The sequence below is a fragment of the Halichoerus grypus genome, chromosome 5 (assembly GCF_964656455.1).
Source record: "Halichoerus grypus chromosome 5, mHalGry1.hap1.1, whole genome shotgun sequence".
Taxonomy (NCBI): domain Eukaryota; kingdom Metazoa; phylum Chordata; class Mammalia; order Carnivora; family Phocidae; genus Halichoerus; species Halichoerus grypus.
The window spans coordinates 54198496-54224403 of NC_135716.1; the positions used below are offsets into that span (position 1 = coordinate 54198496).

The window sequence follows — 25908 nt, forward strand, 5'->3', positions numbered from 1 at the left end:
AATTTTAGGTCTCTTGGAAAATTGATCTCATTATGATTATGTAATGCCCTTCTTTATCCCTGATAACTTTCTTTGATTTGAAATCTGCTCTGTCCAAAATTAATACAAATACAGTTGACCCTTGAACAACACAGGTTTGAACTGTGCAGGTCCACTTTTATACAGATTTTTTTACAGTACAGTTTGTAAATGTATTTTCTCTTTATGGTTTTTTTAATAACATTTTCTTTAGCTTTATTGTAAGAATAAAATATATGTGTATATGTAAATATATATTTTATATCTATTATATATTATTATATTATTATAATTAATATAATAATATATTATATTAATTATGTATTAATATATGTGATATATTATTATATATAAGTATATATATGTGTGTGTATATATGTGTATATATATTAATATATGTGATATATTATATATAAGTCTATATATATAAGTATATGTGTGTATATACGTGTATATAATACATGTAATATATATGTATGTAATACACATAGCATACTGAATATGTTTTAATTGACTATTTATGTTATTGGTAAGGCTTCCAATCAACACTAGGCTATTAGTTGTTAAGTTTTGGGGGAGTTAAAAGTTACATGTGGATATATATAAATACATATTATATATCTATTATATTATTATAATATAATAATATATAATATATTATATTAATTATATATTAATATATGTGATATATTATTATATATAAGTATATATATAAGTATATGTGTGTATATACGTGTATATAATACATATAATGTATACATGTAATATATATGTATGTAATACACATAGCATACTGAGTATGTTTTAATTGACTGTTTATGTTATTGGTAAGTCTTCCAATCAACTAGGCTATTAGTTGTTAAGTTTTGGGGGAGTTAAAAGTTACATGTGGATTTTTGACTGTGTGGGCAGTCGGTGCCCTTAACCTCCACATTGTTCAAGGGTCAACTGTATTTCTGCTTTCTTTTGATTAGTGTTAGTATGGTATATTTTTCTCCATTCATTTACTTTTAAGCTATATATGTCTTTATATGTAATGTGGGTTTCTTATAACAACAAATATTTGGGTCTTTATTCTTGATTTACTCTGAAAATCTCTATTATTTGGTCCATTTAGAGCATTAACATCCAAAGTGATAATTGATTTAATTGAATTAATAACTATTATTACTGTTTTCTATTTCTTGCCCTTATTCTCCGTTTCTATTTTGTCTTCCACACTTTTTCTGCCTTTTGTTGTTGTTTTTTTTTTTTTAAAGATTTTATTTATTTGACAGAGAGACAGCGAGAGAGGGAACACCAGCAGGGGGAGTGTGAGAGGGGAAGCAGGCTTCCCGTGGAGCAGGGAGCCCAATGCGGGGCTTGATCCCAGGACCCTGTGATCACGACCTGAGCTGAAGGCAGACGCCTAACGACTGAGCCACCCAGGCACCCCGCCTTTTGTTGTTTTTAATTGACCTTTTCATCTGATTCCATTTACTCCTTTCTTGGCATATCAGTTTCTTCTTCATTTTTTTTTTCTCTTTTTACCTTTTTTAGTGGTTGGCCTAGAGTTTGCAATATACATTTACAACTAATCCAAGTCCACTTTAAAATAACACTATGTCACTTCCTGGGGAGTGTGAGTATATTATAACAAATAATTCTAATTCCTCTTTCTTGTCCCTTGTATCATTGTTGCCAAATCAAATACATTGTTGCTATTTTTTATTTTAAACAGGATTTTAAACAGGATGTTATCTGTTAGATTGATTAAAAATAAGAAAAATAAGGGCCCTTAGGTGGCTCAGTCCCTGGGATGGAGCTCTGCCTCAGGCTCCATGCTTGGCAGGAATCTGCTTGAGGATTCTCTCTCTCCTTCTGCCCCTCCTCCCACTTAGGTGCTCACTCTCTCTCTCTCTTTCCCTCTCTCTCTCAAATAAATAAGTCTTCAAAAAAAAAAGAATAAGAAAAATAAAGTTTTTATTTTACCTTCACTTATTCCTTCTTTGATGCTCTTTCTTTCTTTGTGTAGATCCCAGTTTCTGATCTTTATCATTTTCCTTCTCTCTAAAGAACTTTTAACATTTCTTGCAAGACATGTCTATGGCAACAAATTACCCCATTTTTATTTGTGTGAGAAAGTCTTTATTTCCCTTTCCTCTTTGAAGGTTAATTTCAGTTATTTTTGTCAGGTTTCTCCTTGGTAAAGTTATTCTTTTGCTTTCCCCTTTCCATGTCATGAACAAATGAATGTTTGTCCTTGGTAGTCAAATATATTATTTCTTTTAATAAATTCATTATTTCTTCAATTTTTTTTTTAAAGATTTTATTTATTTATTTGACAGAGAGACACAGCGAGAGAGGGAACAGAAGCAGCAGGAGTGGGAGAGGGAGAAGCAGGCTTCCCGCGGAGCAGGGAGCCCAATGCGGGGCTCGATCCCAGGACCCTGGGATCATGACCTGAGCCGAAGGCAGACGCTTAACGACTGAGCCACCCAGGCGCCCCTATTTCTTTAATTATTTAAGCGGGCATTTTTCTATGATAATACAGCTCTTATATTCTCAAACAATAGTAAAAAAAGTTCAGTGATTTTGGTTCAGTTAACTTTATTATGTTTATTAGTTGCATTAAAATAATATATATTCAATCTTTTCCCTTCTGCAGAACAACACTAATCAAAGGAACATTGTGAGATATGTGGAATAACTCATAAATATTTTCTGTATCACTTTCCCACCTAAATCCTCATATTACAATCAAAAGTCTTCTAAGTACTTAGTCTTGAGTTAATTCATCTAACAATCTCAAAATTACAGATTTTATCAAATTAATCTTAGTCACTAAGATTGTCTGTTGAAACATGGGACTTCTTTTCAAAAATTATTCTGTATCATAAGCTTATAAGTGCTTAAGTTAAATATTTATTAGTGACATGACATATAACATATTTTACTATTATTTCTACTGAGTTAACCCTTTGGAAACTGACTCAGATTTTGATAAATCATAGTTTTAAAAATTGCCTTAGTAAATTATTATTTTGACAAAACCTGCATTTCTGATATATGGTTTTAGTAAGCAATTCTATGTTCCTGTCAAAGCATGTTTGATACTTCCCAAAAGGTTTTATTCTATTGCCAAGTAAAGGTACCTAAACAAAGAAGCATATATTTCTATGGCCATATCAGATTGACACAAGAGACCTTACATCAGGAGGTGTATCAGGAGGTAATAAATATTATGAAGAATGTTCTGTTTGGAATAGAGAGCCCAGAAATGGACCCTCAACTCTATGGTCAACTAATCTTCGACAAAGCAGGAAAGAATGTCCAATGGAAAAAAGACAGTCTCTTCAACAAATGGTGTTGGGAAAATTGGACAGCCACATGCAGAAGAATGAAACTGGACCATCTCCCTACACCACACACAAAAGTAGACTCAAAATGGATGAAAGACCTAAATGTGGGACAGGAGTCCATCAAAATCCTAGAGGAGAACACAGGCAGCAACCTCTTCGACCTCAGCCACAGCAACTTCTTCCTAGAAACATCGCCAAAGGCAAGGGAAGCAAGGGCAAAAATGACCTATTGGGACTTCATCAAGATAAAAAGCTTTTGCAGAGCAAAGGAAACAGTCAACAAAACCAAAAGACAACCAACAGAATGGGAGAAGATATTTGCAAATGACATATCAGATAAAGGGCTAGTATCTAAAATCTATAAAGAACTTATCAAACTCAACACCCAAAGAACAAATAATCCAATCAAGAAATGGGCAGAGGACACGAACAGACATTTTTCCAAAGAAGACATCCAAATGGCCAACAGACACATGAAAACGTGCTCAACATTGCTCGGCATCAGGGAAATCCAAATCAAAACCTCAATGAGATATCACCTCACACCAGTCAGAATGGCTAAAATGAACAAGTCAGGAAACAACAGATGTTGGCGAGGATGCAGAGAAAGGGGAAACCTCCTACACTGTTGGTGGGAATGCAAGCTGGTGCAGCCACTCTGGAAAACAATATGGAGGTTCCTCAAAAAGTTGAAAATAGAGCTACCATACGACCCAGCAATTGCACTACTGGGTATTTACCCCAAAGATACAAATGTAGTGATACAAAGGGGCACATGCACCCCAATGTTTATAGCAGCAATGTCCACAATAGCCAAACTATGGAAAGAGCCCAGATGTCCATCAACAGATGAATGGATAAAGAAGATGTAGTATATATATATATACAAGTATATATATATATACACACACATATATATACAAGTGCATATATATGTATACATACATATATATATATATATATATATATATATATATATATATATATATATATACATACACACAATGGAATATTATGCAGCCATCAAAAAACCCAAAATCTTGCCATTTGCATCGATGTGGATGGAACTAGAAGGTATTATGCTAAGTGAAATAAGTCAATCAGAGAAAGACATGTATCATTATGATCTCACTGATATGAGGAATTCTTAATCTCAGGAAACAAACTGAGGGTTGCTGGAGTGGTAGGGGGTGGGAGGGATGGGGTGGCTGGGTGATAGACATTGGGGAGTGTATGTGCTATGGTGAGTGCTGTGAATTGTGTAAGACTGTTGAATCGCAGACCTGTACCTCTGAAACAAATAATACATTATATGTTAAAAAAAAAGAAGAAGATAGCAGGAAGGGAAAAATGAAGGGGGGGAAATCAGAGGGGGAGATGAACCATGAGAGACTATGGACTCTGAGAAACAAACTGAGGGTTCTAGAGGGGAGGGGGTTGGGGGGATGGGTTAGCCTGGTGATGGGTATTAAAGAGGGCACGTACTGAATGGAGCACTGGGTGTTATACACAAACAATGAATCATGGAACACTACATCAAAAACTAATGATGTCATGTATGGTGATTAGCATAACATAATAAAATTAAAAAAAAAGAAGATAGCAGGAAGGGAAAAATGATGGGGGGGAGGAATCGGAGGGGGAGACGAACCATGAGAGACTATGGACTCTGAGAAACAAACTGAGAGCTCTAGAGGGGAGGGAGGTGGGGGGATGGGTTAGCCTGGTGATGGGTATTAAAGAGGGCACGTACTGAATGGAGCACTGGGTGTTATACGCAAACAATGAATCATGGAACGCTACATCAAAAACTAATGATGTAATGTATGGTGATTAACATAACAATAAAATAAAATTAAAAAAAAGAATATTCTGTTTGGCTAAAGGTAATAAAGGCATATTGCACTGTAACCTTAGGACCTTGAGGCTTAAGGGAAGATATTTGTAATAAACATATTAGAATTACCAGCTAAACTTTTTAATTTTATCACAACTGGTTTTAATGAGGACTCTTTGGAGTTTATGTGCATATATTTATGGCTTACAAGCCAATTGAGTCTACAAGGGAACTGTTGGGTTCTACAGTGTCCTTGGAAAGCACTGATGTTGGCTGCCATTTCTGCTTTTCCCCTTCTTGGTACCAAGCTGACCCACCATTGTTTTCCAGAGTGAACAGCTTTCTAAAAAAAAATTCTGAAACAAAATCGCTGTTTTAAGAGACATAGGGTATTTTTTGCTTTTAGGACTGTGTATGGCCATCAGGAGGCAGATATCTATTACTTATTATTTATAGATATTTACAGAAATACAAAGTAGAAAATAGAAGTATAGAAAAATGTAGAGGGCGCCTGGGTGGCTCAGTTGGTTAAGCGACTGCCTTCGGCTCAGGTCATGATCCTGGAGTCCCAGAATCGAGTCCCGCATCGGGCTCCCTGCTCGGCAGGGAGTCTGCTTTGCCCTCTGACCCTATCCCCTCTCATGTGTTCTCTCTCATTCTCTCTCTCTCAAATAAATAAAATCTTTAAAAAAAAAAAAGAAAAGAAAAATGTAGAAACATAGAAAAGTATAAAGGTATATTTTTATTTTTCACTTGAGATATGTACAAGAAAAGACTGGTTTAACTATTGCTAAATAACTTGGTTTTCCTATCTGATAGAGAAATGTGCCTTAACACAAAAATATTTATTCAAGAACCATTATAGTAAATATATGATTAACCAGAATATCTATTACATAGAATTTGCTTAGTATTAAGAGGAAAATGCTTTTTATTTTAAAATTATTATTTATAGCAATAAAATTTTAAAAGTCTGCTTTTCTGATTGAGTAAATAGACTGATAAGCTTCATAACCCCTTATATACTGGTTGAGATTATGAGGGCTTTGGGACCTTTTTTTCTTTATTGGTCAATAAGAAAATACTTTAGTATGTATGAATAATGTGTGAGTGTTAAATCAATCATGTAATTATAACTATATGGTGGATATAGACACTTATTTAAAAATAACTTTCATGACCTATCTAACTAGTAGAAGAGGAATCTCTTAGTATAGGAAGTGGGATAGGAGAAAGTGTCTATAGATGAAAAGGGAGAATTTTCTGGACAGTGTCTCATTACCCTTTAAAGGATCTCATGAATAATGGGAAAAGCTTGAGATATCCTGGACTAAAGTTAACTAGATTAAAAATGAGAAACCTTCCTTTAGTAAGCCAATCAATCTATACCTTCTGTTTTTCCTCTCTTTGGTCTCTTTGGTGTTTACCAGACTGCCTAATCTCAATTTTATCAAGGGGAACAAAGAGAATGGGCTTTTGTCTGTCCTTGAATCAGAAGCCTAAAAAGAAAACAGCTCTCAGAGGTGCCAGTAAGAGATAACAGAGGAAATCAGTATCATCAAATGACTAAGCCTGTCCAGTGGTCCCCCCCTCCCCCCGTCCTGGTGCCAATCCCTCATGGCTTTGCATTTTATTTTATTATGAGAACTTATGTCTCCTACTATTTATTGACATTGTGAAAATGCAAAGGTAACAGTTGTAAGAAAAAATCAGAGATGAACTTGAATTGACCCTAAGACAGTCCTGAAGTAGTTTCCCTGTCTCTCTTTCCTCTTGATGGGAATTTTGCTCTTCACAATTTGGCTTTCCTACAATAGACTAGAGGAAATGCTCTAAGTATTTCATTGCTAGGATCCAACTAAGCCGGGCTTTACCAGTCTGTGAGCTTTACATGGCTGGAGATCATTCCTATGGTTGTTTCCTATGGAGATTCCTAATCATTGTTTAGTTATCATCCTGAAAGTACCTGCCAAATAGAAGGAACTCATTCATATTTGTTCAATAAATGAATAAGTTAAACCTCTGTGCCATTAGGTGGCACTACTCATTTAGAGGTTAAAGGGGGTGCCTGGGTGGCTTAGTTGGTTAAGCATCCGACTCTTGATTTTGGCTCAGGTCATGATCTCAGGGTCGTGAGATTGAGTCCCACATCAGGCTCCGTGCTCAGCGCAGTCTGCTTGTCCCTTTCCCACCCCAGCTTGAGTGTGCTCTCGCTCCCTCTTTCTCTATAAGTAAATAAATAAAATCTTTAAAGAAAAAAAGAGGTAAAAGCCATTTGACTATGCTCTCTGAGTAATCTAAGACTGCATATCTCATATAACAACCCAACAATAACATTAATAGCTAACATCTATACTAAGTGCCCAGCACTGTTCTCAGTACTTTATGTGTATTAACTAATCTCAACCTTTTTTTTTTTTTAGATTTTATTTATTTATTTGACAGAGAGATAGCGAGAAGGGGAACACAAGCAGGGGGAGTGGGAGAGGGGGAAGCAGGCTTCCCGCTGAGCAGGGAGCACGATGGAGGGCTCGATTCCAGTACCCTGGGATCATGACCTGAGCCAAAGGCAGATGCTTAACTGACTGAGCCACCCAGGTGCCCCTAATCTCAACCTTGAACCTTTTAACATTCTTCTTAATATTATTCACAGTTCCTAAGAGATGCTATTATTATTTCCTTTTACAGACAAGAAACTGATACCCAGCATAGTTGAGTAAATTGGGAGCAATCATACATTGAATTAGTAAGGAATCTTGATTTGGAGACAATTTTATTAAATTCAGTTTCTCCTAAATATATTTTCCAAGTGTTTCCTAAAATTATCAATCATTTGGTGTTTCAGTGAATGGACAGATGAAAAATTAAGGTGTCTCTCTGATATTTGGCAAATTTGTGCAAAACTTGTACTGGTGGCAGTTGGTGGCACTGGGTATCCTCTACCCCCTCTCCTAGAGTTGATAAATGGCTTAGTGGAAATCTATAGTAATAGAGGTGAAAATTGCCCTTGCCGCCAGTGTTATGCCTTTTTCCCCTTCATTTTTTCTTATGCTTCTCTTCCTCCCCAATACCTAGGGTTTATTTCCATATTTCCAGCACACTTCAGATTGATCTTAGAAGCCTCGATATGGAACTTCTTTCCTTTTTCTCTTTTTCCCATATAAAGTTAGGTAGGGCTGAGTAGAGTGCAGAAAGTGTGAGGCAGAGGGCTTAAGGGAGAAAGCTGGATTTGAGAGGATGGAGACTGGAAAGCAATTGATTGAGTATTCTTGAGGGTTGTAAGAATTATGAAGCAATAAAATGGAGGAAAGTAGTGGTATGTGAGCAGGAGGAGAGGAACATGGAAACACAGTGAAAGTGAAGAAGTTCAAATGGGAAACTCTTGGAATGAGGCAAGTGGGCCGAGAAGAATGGAGTCAAGGAAGAAGACAACTGTGTTAGGATGTTGTCAGATTGAACCATGAAGGGAGAGAACAGATGGTCATGTTTTGCTATTTTCAGCTGCAAATGCTGTCTTTGCAAGTCAGACTCATTCAAAATATTCTTGTATGGGCTGGAAGTACAGCAAGGCAGTGTTCTGAGAGCAGGGGAAAAAAAAAACAATACTGTGAAGCAATTGTAATTCTGACAAATGGCAGGCTGAATATTGCTGGATATTTAATGCTTTAAGTTGTTTACTTAGGACTTACTGTAGCATGGAATTCACAGATTCAATCCACTTTTATATTTGCTCAGGTTGGCTTGAGTTAGGAAATGTTTTAATTGTGTGTGCGTGTGTGTGTGTGTGTGTGTGTGTTTCTGATTAAGCCCATGAGGGAACACCTGTTGCAGACACAGCTTAACTTTTCTTAGAAATGCACTTTAAATCACTTGGATCTGGGGCAGGTAAAAGACCAGCAGAGAGGAAAAAAATGTTCCAAAGAATTGAATTTATAAGACCAGAGGCTCTGTGTGGTAATGAGAAGGCCTGGAGCAGAAGGTTGGGCAATTAAGTACAAAGGAAAAGGGCATTAACTTGGGACTTACATTAAAGCCTGTTCAGCAGGAAATTGAAATCTCTATTACTGGCTTCACAAAACTGTTGTCCATGTGATCTGTTGCTAATGAGGGAGGTAAAACTCGGGTGAGAAAATAGGTGGATTGTGCAGGAAGGAGGGAAGAAGTCCAAATCTTTGGGATCATGCAACTAAGAAGGGCTGAATGAAGACAGAGCCAGTGGTTCAAGACTGAGTGGAGATTGGACCTGCGTGGACCAGGGGATATAGTAGTTTGAAGGACCTGTGTTTCCTTGGGTAGAGATCCTCTAGAAGACAGATGGGTTGGCATAGAGTTTATTGTTTCTGGGGCTACAAATTGACCTGAGAAACCTGAGCATAGGACCCTGCAGAAGAGCAACCTGCAGTGAGCATTAATGTATTCGGTGACAGTTTTGGGCTGAACTCCAGGGCCTGCTCTGTAAGAACAGATGGAGATTCACCATTTTATCAGTCTCAGGGGATGTAGCCCTTTGCAGGGGTGGTGACTAGAAGAGAACCTGATGAGGACTTCTAGGATATTGGAATATCTAGATCTTTGATCTGGATGATGGTTACCTGCGTGTGTTCATTTTATGGAAATACATAAAACCGCACACTTATGAGCACTTTTTAATATTTATTATACTTCAACAAAGTTAAAAAATAGTTGATGCCGTACCCTGCAATAAAACCAAAATCCATAGAAAAGAGGCCAAGTTCTTAATATGATTAAAATTTCCTGGTGATTCTAACAGGAAGCCAAAGTTGAGAATCACTGAGAAAGAGGTAAACCGAAACATGCACACTCTACACCCCCTTGCCCCAAAAGTGAATCCCTTCTCTGCTTAATTCTTGGAAAACAGAATAAGGCATATAGTTTGTGCCCTATGATATGTGCCCTTTGGTATGGATGTGCCAAATGGTAGCCAGACCATTTGAAATGTAGGTAGCCTGAATTGAGATATCAGTATAAAACAGACACTGGATTTTGAAGAATTGGTACCAAAAAGAGAATATGTTATTAATTTTTATATTGATTATATATTGTCAATCTTTTCGATATGTTGGGTTATTTACTGCTTTCTTATTTTGACGTGGCTACTAGAAAATGTAAAAATGCATGTTTGGCATGTAAAGTTGTTCTATTGGACAGCTCTGGTGTAGTTGATGGAGCGTGGGAAATTGTCATCAGAGAAGCTGAGCATAGGTTTCCATCCTGGCTTTGCAACACAAAAACTGCACGACCTTGGACAAGCCACTTAACTTCTCTGCACCTTAGGTTGGTTATTTATAAGGAGAGAAGTATATTCATATATTAGAGTAATTGTGAGAAATAGAGGCAATTTAATCAAGTGTCCAATACATATTCAGAACCTGATAGCTATTATGTCCCCGAGAAAAGGTCACCTATTGGGGCGCCTGGGTGGCTCAGTCATTAGGTGTCTGCCTTCGGCTCAGGTCATGGTCCCAGGGTCCTGGGATCGAGCCCCGCGTCGGGCTCCCTGCTCAGCAAGAAGCCTGCTTATCCCTCTCCCACTCCCCCTGCTTGTGTTCCTTCTCTCGCTGTGTCTCTCTCTGTCAAATAAATAAATAAAATCTTAAAAAAAAAAAAAAAGAGAAAGAAAAGGTCACCTACCTATGGTGCTATATAAAAAGACCTCTTTCTTTTGTACTTATATCACATTGTCAGCAGAGAAGTATGGTGCCTTTAATAAAACTGAGGAGTGTGTCAGGGCACGAGTGGAAAGCATGGATGAAGGACAGCAGCAGCTGCTTTGCGAGTCAGGATCCTGTCTGTGCCTCTTGTATGCATCTCGGCAACTTCTCGCTTTTTCCTCTGACATTTGGTTTTTTCAGCCACTGGATTCTTAACCTTGGAATACATCCTACTTTCATCTCCAAGCCCTTAGCCTATCTTCAAAAACTTAACTCCCACTTTCAGAATTCTTTCGATTCTATGTTAGGCTCCTTGGTATGGATGCCCTCTGTATCTCAGATCTTTGTGCCTGAGACATGCTCTGATGCCCACACTCTTCCCTCTGAGTGACCTCATGGAGCTGGTTTGTCAGCCACACCCCAGTGTCTCACCTCAGACTTAACACATATACTGTGCTCTAGCAAACTGGGATTATTTAAAAAATATATGACCCCATGTTTTTCTACCTGTGTACCTCAGTTTATATCATTTTTTTTTCTATGTAGAATGTCTAATCTCTTTTTCTTCAATGAAATAAATATTTCAGGGAATCATTCCATCACATCCTTCTCCATGATCTTTCCTGTTGAGAGACATTTCTCCCCCAGCATATGCACGGGATAGTCCATGTTCATCTGTTATTGCTTATCATATTCAGACATTTATTATAAATATATATGTACTTGTCTTGCCATTACTATTAAATGAGTATACTTTAATAAACCTTAGGGTCTCATGTGGCCCTGTCTTTGCATGGAGTCACATTAAAAAAAAGTCTCTCCCAAAAACCAGAGATAATTGAAAAGTATTCTCAATCTTTACATATATCTCTTAGAAAGTCTAGTTCACAGCCTATAGAAATGCTTTTTATCCTAATTTTCTTTGACTGTTTCTTCATTGAAACCTCTTGTCAACCCTCTGGAACTTTCTTTTAGAAACCCCAGTTTCATTGCTTTTCTAATTTTCTCCCTAATTCTTAGCTTTTTATTATGCAAATTGACTTTAATGAGTTAGCTTACAATTTTTTTTGTCTACTTCAACCATTACTTGATTTATTTTCAGCAAAGAACAACCCTTGTATTAATTCTTCATGAAAAAATCTTTTTCCTCTTACCACTCTAACCTGTGTCTAGATCTGTTCTTCCAATTCTGTGTTACAAAGTCCTGGGAATCAGCTGAGCAAAAAGTAAATTCTCATTACACAGTGGGATTGAAGGAAAATTCCTTATAATAAAGGGTTGGAGTGGCATTGGGAAAAGGCTGGGAATACTGACAGAAGAAACTTATGCTCACTGTCACATATTCCAGTTTCTATTAGTCAAAGATTTTGTGGTATTTTTTTTTAATTTTACTCCTTACTGCACCTAACACAGCAACTTAAAATTACTAAATTCCCAACAAATATTTCCTAAATAAAATTGATGATTTACTAGATTTTGCTTAAGACCATCCAGGAAGGCATGTTCTGTTTGTTGTCACTCCCTAGCTATAGCTATTTTTACATAATTTTTTGCCCTTAAAATTCATGGTTACATATTGTTTTATGGATTTTAAAGAACATGTGGGATAAAAGAAAACTTAAAAATTCAACAAGTGAGTCATAATAGTCACACCATCCTACTCAAGGGAAATGTGTAAAATTAATCATGGTAGCCAAAGTGCAAACATGTGTTCTGTTAGGAGTAACCTACATCATTTCCTTGGCCACTCTTATTTCTTAGTTTCAGAGTCAAAAAGTACACAATGCTTCTTTAGTAGTCCTGCCAGATTGCCAGTGTTAATTTGATTACTACTATTTTTCTGTGTTTTTGAAAAGATAGAATATTCAGGAAAAAGACCTTAAGGTTTTGTACATCTATATCAGTGTCCTTTCCTTCTTGAGTGTATAGACATGTCTCTTGGTCCCTTTGTATTATTTTCTCCTTTTTTTCTGTGAATTCCTGCCATTTTGAAGTTCATCATATTCTATCAGAACTCTCATTTCTTTAGCCTATTAGAGTACATTAGATTTTATTTCTGTGAAGCATATTCTTAGAAACTTCAGTGTCCCCTTGTTTAAAGACCAAAAGTCTGCTTAGAGATCTTGCTCTCTGACTAATGTGTTGCTTAGGCTAGGAGACTATGATATAATCTCTCTCTCTCTCTCTTTTTTTTTTTTTTTGTCTATTCTCAATTCTGGCAAATTGAAGGGGACTTGTACTACAGAATGCCAAATACTTTTACCAGGTCACTGTTTAGCTGGATGGCTTACTCTAATTTGCTCATTTATTTATACATTATCCTATTGGACATTTCATCTCTGTATGTCATATCAAATCTGTGTGTGTGTGTAAATGTGCAGCATACAGTTTGAGAATCAAATTTAAAAATAGTTACATTAATGGGGCACCTGGGTGGCTCAGTCGGTTAAACATCTGACTCTTGATTTTGGCTCAGGTCATGATCTCAGGGTTGTGAGATGGAGCCAGCTCAGGCTCCCTGCTGGGCGTGGAACCTGCTTAAGATTCTCTCTCTCCTTCTGCCCCTCCCCATTCCCTCTTTTTAAAAAATAAAATAAAATTAAAAAATAAATAAAAATAGTTACAGTATTTCATAAACTAGAAAAAAATTAAGCTTTTACCTTCTGTAAGGCAATATTATACAGGCTTTACTATTTTCAACTATCAACTTTCTCTCTGTATTGCATTTTTCCCTAATCAATCTGTGTGTAAATTTTGTTAACTACCTTGTGAGCTTCAGCAGGTCAGACATTCATTTACAAATTTATTGAATATTAATAGACAATGAGGAGACAGAGATGAACAAAACAGGGCTTTTTCCCTGAAAGAGCTCATATTCTAGTTGGAGAGATACACATGTAAACAAATAGCTATGATCTAACAAGATACATTTGCAGATCAAGTGTTAGGGGATCAAGGAGTATAGAATAGCTAATTACCTAGGCTGGGGCTTGGGAATGAGGATGCAAGTCAAAAAGGCTCTAAAGGGTAAAATGGGACACAATCTGAAAGGACCAATGAGAACTTGCTGTCAAGCATGAAGAACATCTTAGGAACAGGAAAACAGCTAACACAGAACAAGGAGTTATATAAAAACAAAATGTGGCACTTATACCAAAAAGTTTTTTGTCTGGCTAAATTTAAGGATTTTTTTAAATTAGGAGAGTGAAACAATCAGACTTATGTATTAGAAAGAGACATCTGGTTGAGAGAATGCCAGACAAGGCAGGTCCTGATGAGCAGATTATTGCATTATATTAGATAAGTGATGATTTAAAGGGTTGTAATGCAGACAAAAAGAAGTGGGAAGTTTCAAGAAGTAAGTAATAATTAGAATTGATGGACTGAAAAACAAATTGGAGGAACAAGAGTTAAGAGAACTGTAAGAATTTTGATTTAAGTTTGCTGAGAAACCAGTGCTTCCATTATATGAGATCTGCAGCATATGAAGAAAAGCAGTTTTGGGAATGGATTTAGTGTTGGAATGTTGAATTTTAAGATGTTTTTGGGAAATCCATATGGAGCTGTCCAATAAGTCACATGGTCAGGAATGACCTCTGGGATTCATCAGAGTAGAAGTCGTGATTGATGATGTTGGTCTAGAAGAGGTCATGTGAACACTGGGATTAGAGAAGAGTGAAGATAGAATCCCAGGGAACCACAGTATTTAGTGGGGAGGTAGAGAAGGAGGGATTTGTCAAGGAAAGTGAGGAGTTGCCAGAAAAAAGGAACAAAGGATTGAATACATACATACATACTCCTGGGGGTGGGGGATAGGGTAGGAAAGTAAAGGAAGCATCTCAAAAAAGATTCCATGGTGAACAGGATTAAATGCCTTAAGATAGGCTTGTAAAACATATATAAACTATCCAATATATTTGACCACTGGAATTGATATACTCACTTAGGTCTAATTCAGAGAACTAGAGTGGTCTGGGTACAAAGAAGTTGAGTGGTTTTGCTTGTACATGGCTGCTTTGAGAGAAACTAGTGATACTGCTGGCAGTCATCCTGGAGTATAATGGAATACAGAACCCTAAAACATCACAAGCTAATCTTGCCCATCTCTGGATGTCCAGGCTCCAGGTTAGTGCCTACATATGTGCAACCATCCCTATAAAGAAATGAGCACTATAGGACCTGGGGATGTAGCAAACGTTACGGGGAGAATGTGGTGGAAGAGAAAAGGCACATCCATATATGATGGAAGATGTGAACCTGGAGAATCTATGGGATACATAGATTCCATCCTTAATTATGCAGCTACACCCTGGCAAACTATCAATTAGAATTACAGAACCATTAAATTTTATTTTAAGAGAAGCTTGAGTCCTCTGGAACATCATCATTTTTTAATTTCCACATTGACTGGGGTTTTAGTGACAATACTAGGAGTCCAGAAACTACTAAAGATGTTGGTGATAAGAAAAATTTAATTGGAAGTCAAACTGCAAAAGGATGAGAAATGAGGAGAAACATGAAAACAAAAGCAAAGATTGCTATTTTGAGAAATACAAGTAGTGAAGTTAAGAGTGGAACTGAGAACTTGAGTACATTTGTAGAAAAGGGTAAAGTCAGTAAAGAAAAAAGGATAATTAACAGACCTCCTGAAAGAAAATGGTTTAAAAATGTCAAAGATGACTTGGAAGACCTGGGTGGCTCAGTTGGTTAGGCGTCTGCCTTCAGTTCAGGTCATGATCCCAGGGTCCTGGGATGGAACCTTGTGTCAGGTGCCTGTTTCTACCTCTCCCTCTGCTCCTTTCCCCTGCTCATGCACTCTCTCTCTCTCGCTCTCTCAAATAAATAAATAAAATCTTTTAAAAAAATTAAAATAAAATTAAAATGTCAGATGAAAACCTACATCTTAGACGGTAGTGGGAAGCTTCTTCTATCCTTCGGGATATGATGCAAAAAGCTGAACAGTACTCATGTCTAAAATGCAGTTGCAAACAATGAATAAGCATTGTTAGAAACTTTTTACAGTCATTGTGAAGACAAGTAGAGTGAAATCAGATGGTTTGATGGGTTTTCATTGGGCAGAGATGGCAAAAAGACAAGAAAGTGAGAAAATCAGGAGCACTGAGGAGGTTAACAGTGGATTTCAGACTGGGAGGAGAGTTGCTACAGAAACATCCATCTTGATATAAACAGAAAGTAGATGTGGTGCAAACTAGAAAGTTAACCAGTTATAGTCAGAAAGTTTTGTTGATTTTGACTTTATAGTGAGAGATGGCCAGGATCCTAAATCCCCACATTGTGGCCTAGATAGAGGCAATAAATATACAAAAAGAAGAAACACCAGAGACAATACAAACTTGTTTTGCACTGGCTAGCATTTTGTTCTAAATCCCTGTGTAGTGTTTCATCCTTGTGACCAAAAAACATGAACTTAAAGATCTACATCCTCTTTTACCCCGTCTGCTGAAGACCTTGCCTGAACTCAGGGTGTAATTCGACGCTTACTTTCTCCTGGGTTCCACCTTGGATTCTGCTTGGTCTTTCCTGCCTTTATTTGATAAAAATAATATAATGAAAAGAGAGCAACACCAAAATAAAAGAAGTTAAACTCTCTGCTTTTTTCTATCCCAAGATGTTATTCCTTAATAGAGTAAAACCATGGGTGTCTGTGAACACTCCATTTTGTTATTGACTCATTTTAAAGCTTTTTAGTGGCATAAACAGAGCTGGTGCATCTGGAAACTGCATTTTTTCTAAATCAGTGGTTCTCAGGTTGTGAGTGTGAAGGTGGGAGCAGGAAAAGATGCCAAAGTTGCACAGGGAGTGTTTTCAAGGAGCAATTGTGTTTGTGTATGTGTGTGTGAGAGCAAGAGAGAGAATGTATATGGGTGGAGGAAGGAGTGTTGTAAAATTTTCAGGGGATTCTGATAAACATTGGTCTTTCTTCTGATTGAAAATCACTGCCCTGCAGATGAGCAAGTAAGAACCATAACAGCGTAGTGTTTGTGGGGCTTACAATTAATTTAAGAGTTGACTCTGGTAGATGATGAAGTCCAGGAAGTGGGCTACTAGAGTGGAATGGAGGTGAAAATTATTGGAATAAAGGCCCCGAAAAAGTGAGGCCAGAATGCTGGTATGTCCACCACAGGATGGCTGAGGCTTTGAATTTCTCCTTTCTCACTCGAAGCACTTTCTCAAGCACCAAATACATAGTGTATGTTCAATAAATACTCTTAATAGACTGTGTACATTTCAGAAAAAATGTATTACTTTTAATATCAATTATGTGAGCATGCAACATTACTAAATACAAAAGTCATACAAGCTCACAAATAACTTCAGAGACTGCAACTCTTTAATTAAAGAACAATTTGGGGCCTATTAAGACATCATAAGTCATAGATGCTTTCCTCTTTTTACTTGATAACTATACATTGTCTTCCTATTGCTACAAGCTTTACTCAGAAGCTAGGCTACCTGGCAGTTACATTTCTTTACCCATTATTGCTTCTCTGAAGAGAAAAAGCAACATCATTCATCTTATAAAATGGTGCATTTTCACTGTATCTGAGTAAAACTCAACTGTATGGCATTTACAATGGGCAGTTCCTTGGGATGTTGCCTAAAAATTGAAGACTGCCTGTAATATATTGGAAAAACATTTCTATGAATTATGAGAATATGTTGGCATAGAATGTTTACAATTGATAAAAGGTAAATTTGACAAGTTCATATTTATTGCAAATGAGTAAAACTGAAATTTTCATATTTCTAGTTAATTAAACAAAATGAGTAGCATGGAACATAAAAAAAATCTGAACCATGCCAAATTTATAGACTTCATGACAGAAAAATATTTGGGGGAAAGTATAACACAAAAAAATAAATTCTAATTGAATTTCTTTTTTTTTTCAAAGTGTACTTTCTATGATCTGGTCACATCTGTGTCATTACTTATCTAGGTAACCTTGAGAAAGACAATTCCCCGTTCTGAGACTCAGTTTCCCTCTATAAAATATGGAGGTTGAACCAGTTCATGTCTAAATGTTCCCTTACAGATAAAGATGCTCTATAATTGGCTTTAATTTTATGGCCATGTGCAGTAGAAAGCTCCTTGGAAACAAAGATAGGTTCAAATCTTAATTTCATCATTTATTAGCTTTTTAAACTTGGAAAAGTTATACCTTATTGAGCCTTAATTTCTTAATCTGTGAAATGGGATAACACTACCTCTTTAATCAAATTCTCTGAGGAGAAACAATTAAATGGGAGAAAAAGTGCTGGGAAGTGATTAGCATAATGTCATTGGTTAGTGGGCATTCAATGCATAGTCTCAAACCTAACTCCTTAGTTTTCTACCTTTTCCTTTTGTCCTTAAAAATTCAGTTCCATGTATATTATTGGCTTGCAAGTAAAAGATATTACAATACAATTTGGAAGACACTGTGAACTTTTGCTGAGCAATATTGTAGGATGTGGACATTTTGGAAAGTAGATTTTTATCTTCTAGCTTGGGAATGCCTCTGGGTTTGAATATAGCAGACAAAGTAGCAGTAAGAGGTCAAAATAATTCAAAAGCTCCATATGACTTTCCAATTTAGCACTATTATATATTCAAAGACAAGCACGACACCACATGCATTAATAATAGTATATCACATAGGAATATAAACTCTCCACATACACTCAGCACTAGTCCTAAACTTTACAAAATCACATGTAATCAGTTTGGAATTCCACAACTTTAAGGATGGAGAGAACTTTACCTAGATTCACAAGAAAGCTATGAGGATAGTAAATGAGGATATTGAAAAAGTGATTTTATGGGTTGGATATTTTAAATGGACTACCAGAGATTGTCTAAAAAAGCCTCAGGAACCTCTCTTCCCACTTGTGAGTCTATTAGTAGGCGGGTTTACTTGAATTTTAATGGGGCATTTGGGACCCTAACTGGTTAGAATGAAGCTCTCTAATACTTACTATTTTCTGAGAGACTTACACTATTAACATTTTTTCTAGTAACATATGATTGAGGACCGAATGATACCCTTGCCCTTATCCTACTCATTTGGAAAGTATTGTAAGGGGGGATGAGGGAAGACTGACCTTTCTTAGGGCTGAGTTCCCAATATATCCATGGAGATTATCTGTGGAAATGCTGCTTAACCTACCTCGAATGGGACTGTATCTAAGACCTCGAGGATAATTTAAGTGGGCCCTTTATTGTAAAGGGTCTTCCTGTTATCTGCTATTTGTTCAGTAACCCATGAGCCATTGGCATATTACCGGTTCCTTATTTATTACTACTGATAAATGATTTTATAATACTGACCAGTGGGATTACACAGCTCACAGAAACTTTCCATATAAGAACCATGATGTCAAAACACAGCAGAGGCTATCAACAGTATTAATGAGGATTTTGTTAGCTTCTAATGATAATTATTATTGTATCAGAATGCAATTCACACTAATTATTAGTAAAAGTTTACAAACATTAAAAAGTGCATAATAACATTTGTATCTGATAGGGCTGAAAAAAGACATGAAAAAACACAATGCAAGGGCTTTACTTTTGTGATTGGTGTCCACATGATTGCAAGATAATTTTTTCCATCTGTTACAGCTCCATCCAGATAAGCTGTCCTCCAAATTTAAATAGTAGCATATAGCATTGAGTAATTTGATTCCATAAGAACAAAATGTTTCCTGTTCTTAACATTATCTTATCTCTCCCACCATCCTGATTCTCCAAAATCCTCATAATTAAAAATTTTTAAAAATATATTAATTGGGGAAAGTTCTCCAATTGAAAATAAAACAAAATTTGCATATTTAATTCTGGTCTGTGCAGACAACAAACAGACTGAATTTCAAGTAAAATTCACATTAGCGGATATTTTCAAATGCCTCTATAATAAAGCAAAAAAGTCTTGATGAATTAGACTTAATTCATCAACAGTGAATCAAGGGGAAAGATTAAGTTAAAAAAAAGTGTGATCTATCCTGTGTACACCACCACACTGTGGAGAAGGAGAAAGGCAGCCCTTTTAAAAATGAGTGGTATAAAAATTCACAGTCACATACATCATTTTTGTTTCTCATAAGCGATCAAAGAAGGGGGCAGTGCTGAGCGTCTATTTTGTACGATACAAAACAGTGTAAATAACACAGCAGGAACACACAGATACATAATGCTAAAAACAGTGCTTTCTGGATGGTTCTTTTACTGGGTGAATACTTAGACCAGAGATATTTAAACTCTGGGGTTCAACCAACCCTTTGCAATTAGACACAATTAAATCCTCTGACATTGTGAGGGGCCAGATGCTACAGGAAGAATCATCTAGGTCAGTGCTACTCTCTACAAGCATTTTATCATATGGTCAAGTGAAAGGATCCATATAAAAATGACATCCAAACACAAGCCACATGATTTCAACCATTGCTAATGACAGAGGTAGAGAAAAGTCTGTCTGCAGCCACTGCCTCTGCCCCCATTTTTAACATGATAATGAGCAGATTCCTACAATGCAGCACAGCTATTTTCTTCCCCTCGTTTTCACTCTGGGAAACAAATGCATTCCAGCCAGGCCTGGAGATTTGAGACATTGTCAGATGTTGTTGAAGTTATCAAAGTGGGGTGTTAGCTTTCAGATTTTGCTGCTTCCCCCTGGGCTTCCCCACTTTGTTCTGTGGAAGTTCGTTGTGCATCTTCTTCACCTTCTGTAAGAGACAATAAAAAAAGGATAAAGGCAAAATAAAAAACTATTGCCTATATTTACTGACTCTTAACATATAATATTGGAAATTTCAGAAATACTCAAAAAGTCTGAAATTCTCATAGAGACAAGTGTATTTTTTTGGTAATCAATTCCTCAATTAGTGTTTCAAGGGCTGGCTAATTCTGGTTCTATGAACTTGGGACAGCATGGCTCAAAACCAAAATAACAATTTTACAATGGTTAGTGATAATTTATGCTAGGAAATCTCAAGGCCAGGTCATGGCACTTATAGTTTCACAGGTTGTAGAAATCAGAAGTGATTTTAGGCAGAAATAAAAAATGGGAAGCAAGTTTACCATTTCACTCCTGTCTTATTTTAAGAAATATTTAAAAATTGCATTTTATATTACTTATAGTACTTGTTGATAATCCACCTGATTTTTTAGAGGTTTAGTTAATTTAAATTAAAAGCAACAGTAGAAGATGAAAGGACATTATGTTAGCTCATCGGTCCCTTGCCAGATAGTTATGATGGCCTCTGGTCTGCCCTTAAAGAACATATGCACAATGCTAATAAAACCACTCTCATAATTGCGTACTCAGCAGCAATCTCAGCTTGTGACATAGCAAACACTGAAATTAAACAACGCTTTCTTCCCATATTAGGTCACTTTATCTACAGTTCAATACTTGCAAGCTGTAGGCCAATCCTTGATTCAAAGATTCATATATCTGCATGTATTAGTTCATTATTAAGCAACTGATATGGCTTAGTGGACAAAATATTTTTGGGTGTTCAATAATGTAAACTATATCAATGTTTGCTGAGTGTTTGTTACCAAAATTCAAATGGATAGAGGTGAGTGGACTGTTCCGTTCTTTAAATGAAAATGTTGAAAGGCAATTTCTCCTTTACTCTTAACAAGTATACACAAAACATTTCACCAGATAACATACTTTAGGGAAATTAAAAGCAGTTCTACATAAATATATATATATATATATATTCTGCTCCTAAAGGAGTTCTCAGGGTATGACTATACACACACACACACACACACACACACACACACACACACACACACACATATATAATGCTCATAAACTACTTTCATTATTACCGCAATGAACAACCTCCCAGGATGTGTAGATGGCCTGAATCTGAGATGTGTAGATTCGCATGCAACAAAAACTTGATAAATAAGAAAAGCTCTTGATAATCAAAAGAATGAAGTCAAATTAGGGCAGATACAAGACAGTAGAATATTTAAGGATGAAACTGACTGCTAAAGATAAGATAAGGAATTTGACTCCCGTGAGGCTTGGGACTTTGTAGGTGTCTGGTAACAATTCTCAGGGCTTAGCTTAATGCTGCAATCGCAGAGCCCTTGCTAAAGAGATGCTTGTTAACAAGTCAAGGTAAACATGGGACAGCAACATTGTTGAGTATAAACTAAAAAGAAGCTGAAACATGAGTTACAGAGGAAGTCCTTCACAATACTCAGCTATTGATATTTCATTTGTCATTATATATTTGTCAGTATTGCAGTTACTATTTTTAGTTCTTTGTACTTAGAATAATAAAAAAGTTACTATTGTTTATATTTTGCCTGGCTCTGGACTTTAGGTTTTGAAGACAAAAATTTTCAGGAGCCTGGAGAATGGCAATTAAAATGTAGAAATGTTTAGAAAAGAAGGCATCTGGTGGCATAAAGATATTTTAATTATTTTAAATTGTTTAATAATATCGTTTGTATAAAATATAAAATTATTTTCTTATATTTATTAATATAAAATATCAATTTCAATTGTTATATAATAATTTAATATATTCTCTTGTATAAGATAGGTCTTGATGCTGATGAGTCTTAATTTCAGTGAAGACAAAAAAAGAAGAAATGGAACTGCTCTATCAATAATATTAGGGGTGTCTAAAATTAATGCAGATTATTTAAAATAGAATATTAATATATAAATAAAAATATAAATCTTATAAAAGAAATTAGCAAACTCTCAAAGACTACAGAAAAAACTTTACTTACCTCATGCCACCAAACTGCAATAATTCCCTAAACCCCTTCTGAGAGCTGCTTTGATAAGTAACTTCTGGTAATAAATAATAGGGAAACAACACAAGCTAAAATATACACAAGTCTGTATATTTCAAGGTGGCGGTGTTAAAGTTTTATTTTCAATTTGAATTTGAAAAGACCAATCTATGACCTGCTGACCTTTAGCCACTGAATAAAGTACTATCCCTAGTACGTTAGGGTAATATTGTTAAGCTGTTTCATTAACCTATACTCTTGACTCAGTTTTCCAATAACTGGAAAGCTTTGCCATAAAAATTTTAATAGCAAAGAAGTACTGAGTGGTTACCATGAGCCAGAAACTGAAAAGTGCTTTTCATGTACACAACACTGTGGTTCCTTAATCGTGAACTCCTTTTTTTACTTTTAAAGGTTATTTTTATACCAGATTTGTTAGGGAAATACATCCAGTTTTAAATCTTGCAAAAGTATGGATGAAAGAACTATTGGGATTCATTTAAATACTCAGAAGTACTTTGATATTACAAACTTGTTTTACTTTTTCATTGGTACTTGGGTAAGAAGAGTGCAAAGCCCAATAATAACAAATTTTCCACAAAACCATTCTATCATGAAAAGAAAACTGAAAGACCTTTTTTCCTAAGACATTGACGTAACAAACTGTTTTACTTCCATTTTCAATAGAGACCTAGAGACCCTTTTCCTTCGAAATGGTTATTGAAATGTTATAGGTGGCCAATGTTACTGAAGGTGGGAGCTCCAACTTTGTTAAATATTCTTTGTAGAAATTTCAGAGCTTTTATGGAGATTAGAATTTTTTTAAAACCCATGTGCTTTATTGATTGCATTAGTAAAATAAAATTAAGAATTCTGCATTTGAGTGGGAAACCCTATAAAGAGAAGTCACTGAAAATGGAGTAGTCCCTGACTTTTATCTTGCCTTAGACTGTTCTAACTCTACTAAATTACTTTCAAAGGTGGTTTTTCATGTTTTAATCCTCCTCAGTGAAATGCTACAAATAATCCCATGTTCACAGAGAGATGTGTGTCAAACAACTCACCTGTCTTGTTGATATCAAGACCTGCTAATTTCAAGGCTAATTCATTGCTGTTGCCACTTGCAGAGGAAACCAGGATATCATGTATTGCATTTCTTCTACCTGTTCTTCCTGAAGCAATGAAATCTGCATATGTAGTTTCCACATCAGTCATTGCTAACAAATATCCACATAGCAGGGACTACAAAACAAAGAAAAACTAATAGGTAAATATAATGTTGGTCAATGGTAACATTTAACAAAGACACTTGTTAAATTACTGGCCTACAATATGAATGTGAAATAATTGTCTTGCTTACGTGTTTGCAAAGCAAGTAATGCTTTAATCTTTGATCAAAGGTCAGCAAATTTTTTTCTGTAAAGGCCTGGCAGTAAATAAATTAGGCTTTGAGGGCTATATGGTCTCTATTCCAATTACTCAATTTTGTGGTTGTAGTGCAAAATTAGTCCAAGTAAAATATGTTAAATAAATGTAATAAACTGTATTTGGAAAAATAATAATAGGACCAGATTTGACCTGAATACTGTAATTTGTGGAAACCTGGTTAGGTCATAAAATTCTCCTTCTCTAATATCATTTTAGTCAGTCTTCAACTGCAGAGATAAGAACTTGAGAGCAGTAGCATACCAAGGTTGGGGGTGAAATGGAAGTGGTCCATCCTAGAGATAAGCAGAATGCAAGTACATTGTCTGCAGAGTCCAAGAACAATAATGAAATTGGACCAAAATTCAGTTTGCTTTTTATTATCACCATGTACCAGCAATTCTTTTTTTAATTTAATTTAATTTATTTATTTGAGAGAGAGAGGGAGTGCACGAGCATGAGTTGGAGGCAGAGGCAGAGGGAGAGGGAGAGGGAGAAGCAGACTCCCCGCTGGCAGGGACCCTGACGCAGGGGCCGATCCCAGGACCCTGAGATCATGACCTGAGCCAAAGGCAGACACTTAACCAACTGAGCAACGCAGGTGCCCCCCAGCAATTCTAAGCAATGTCAATGACCAAATAACTGCTCCCAGTCCAGGAGGATGGTTCCCTGTGGCCCCTTTGTTAAGTCATTGCTTGAGAGGAATAACAATCCTTCTTGACTCAATCTTTGAAATAAAATGTTCAAGTTTAAAAAGGAGTCAATTAGGAGTGCCTGTGTGGCTCAGTTGGTTAAGTCAGACTCTTGATTTCAGCTTAAGTCATGATCTCAGGGTTGTGAGATCAAGCTCTGTGTTGGGCTCCATGCTGGGCATGGATCTTGCTTTAGAGTCTCTCTCTCCTCTCCCTCTGCCCCCCACCAAAGGAGCCAATGAAAGTGAGTTTTCAAAAAAAAATATTTTCGAGGTAAAATATGATATATGTATTAACAAAAGACCACCAAATACAAATATTTGGTTTTTTCTATGTTTAAATTTATGTCCTTCCTGGGGCACCTGGGTGGCTCAGTCGTTAACGTCTGCCTTGGGCTCAGGTCATGATCCCAGGGTTCTGGGATTGAGCCCTGCATCGGTCTCTCTGCTCAGCAGGAAGCCTGCTTCTCCCTCTCCCACTCCCCCTGCTTGTGTTCCTTCTCTCGCTTTGTCTCTCCCTGTCAAATAAATAAATAAAATCTTAAAAAAAATAAAATAAATTTATGTCCTTCCCTAAAAGTCAAAAGAAGGATGGTAAGATAAGAAACAATAAATTTCTGTTGCATTAATTTGTTTAAACAGAACTTTAAAATAATTTCCCTCCTATTCCTAAATATTCCGATTACATTTTATTATAGTTTAAGATTAAAAACATATCAGTAATCAAGAGAAAGGAATCTTTTCAAAGTATAAGAAATATGGGGGAAGCAAAAATGGTGGAACCCATACATCATCATGGGCATGCACACTTGCACTCTGAAATAACTTGATGCCATCTACACTGCAATTTAGGATGGCAGTCAGTAGTGCATCCTTTTAGGCTGAGTTCCCCCAATGCATATTGATGAGGGAGCTATTAATTCAATCTGGAGAAAACTTTTATATTTTCTCTTCTTTAAGAGGAAGCTGAAACAGGAATGAGGGAGGAATAGCATAATACACTTCTGAAATAGGAAATATATGTATATACATGCTTACTGTGACTATATTATGGGTAACATTGGTTTCCATTCACTCAACTATATCTACCATTATTTTTTAAGGGAATAGGATTTAATGGCTATTATTTTATTTAAAATTTCAAAATGCTCTTC

General features: G+C 36.2%; 1 protein-coding gene and 1 long non-coding RNA gene across 4 annotated transcripts in view; one reads left to right on the forward strand and one right to left on the reverse strand.

Moving 5' to 3' along the window:
• The window catches only part of LOC118547441 (uncharacterized), a 110457-nt gene that overhangs the window by 31222 nt on the left and 53327 nt on the right, over positions 1–25908 (forward strand). Inside the window, exon 3 of one of the 2 annotated variants that reach the window (XR_013447832.1) lies at positions 2346–2590. The exons of the other annotated variant lie outside the window; for it this stretch is intronic. This is a non-coding gene — a long non-coding RNA (uncharacterized LOC118547441). Of the gene's footprint in view, positions 1–2345; positions 2591–25908 lie in introns of those variants that run through there. 2 annotated transcript variants of the gene reach the window in all.
• The window catches only part of PKIA (cAMP-dependent protein kinase inhibitor alpha), a 105549-nt gene continuing 91187 nt past the window's right edge, over positions 11547–25908 (reverse strand). For both annotated transcript variants that reach the window (XM_036110945.2, XM_036110944.2), the window contains 2 exons: positions 23703–23880; positions 11547–20591 (listed from right to left, as the gene is read on the reverse strand). In XM_036110945.2, coding sequence (XP_035966838.1) covers positions 20512–20591; positions 23703–23853 — 231 coding nt within the window. In that variant the 5' untranslated portion in view covers positions 23854–23880 and the 3' untranslated portion in view covers positions 11547–20511. The remainder of the gene's footprint in view (positions 20592–23702; positions 23881–25908) is intronic.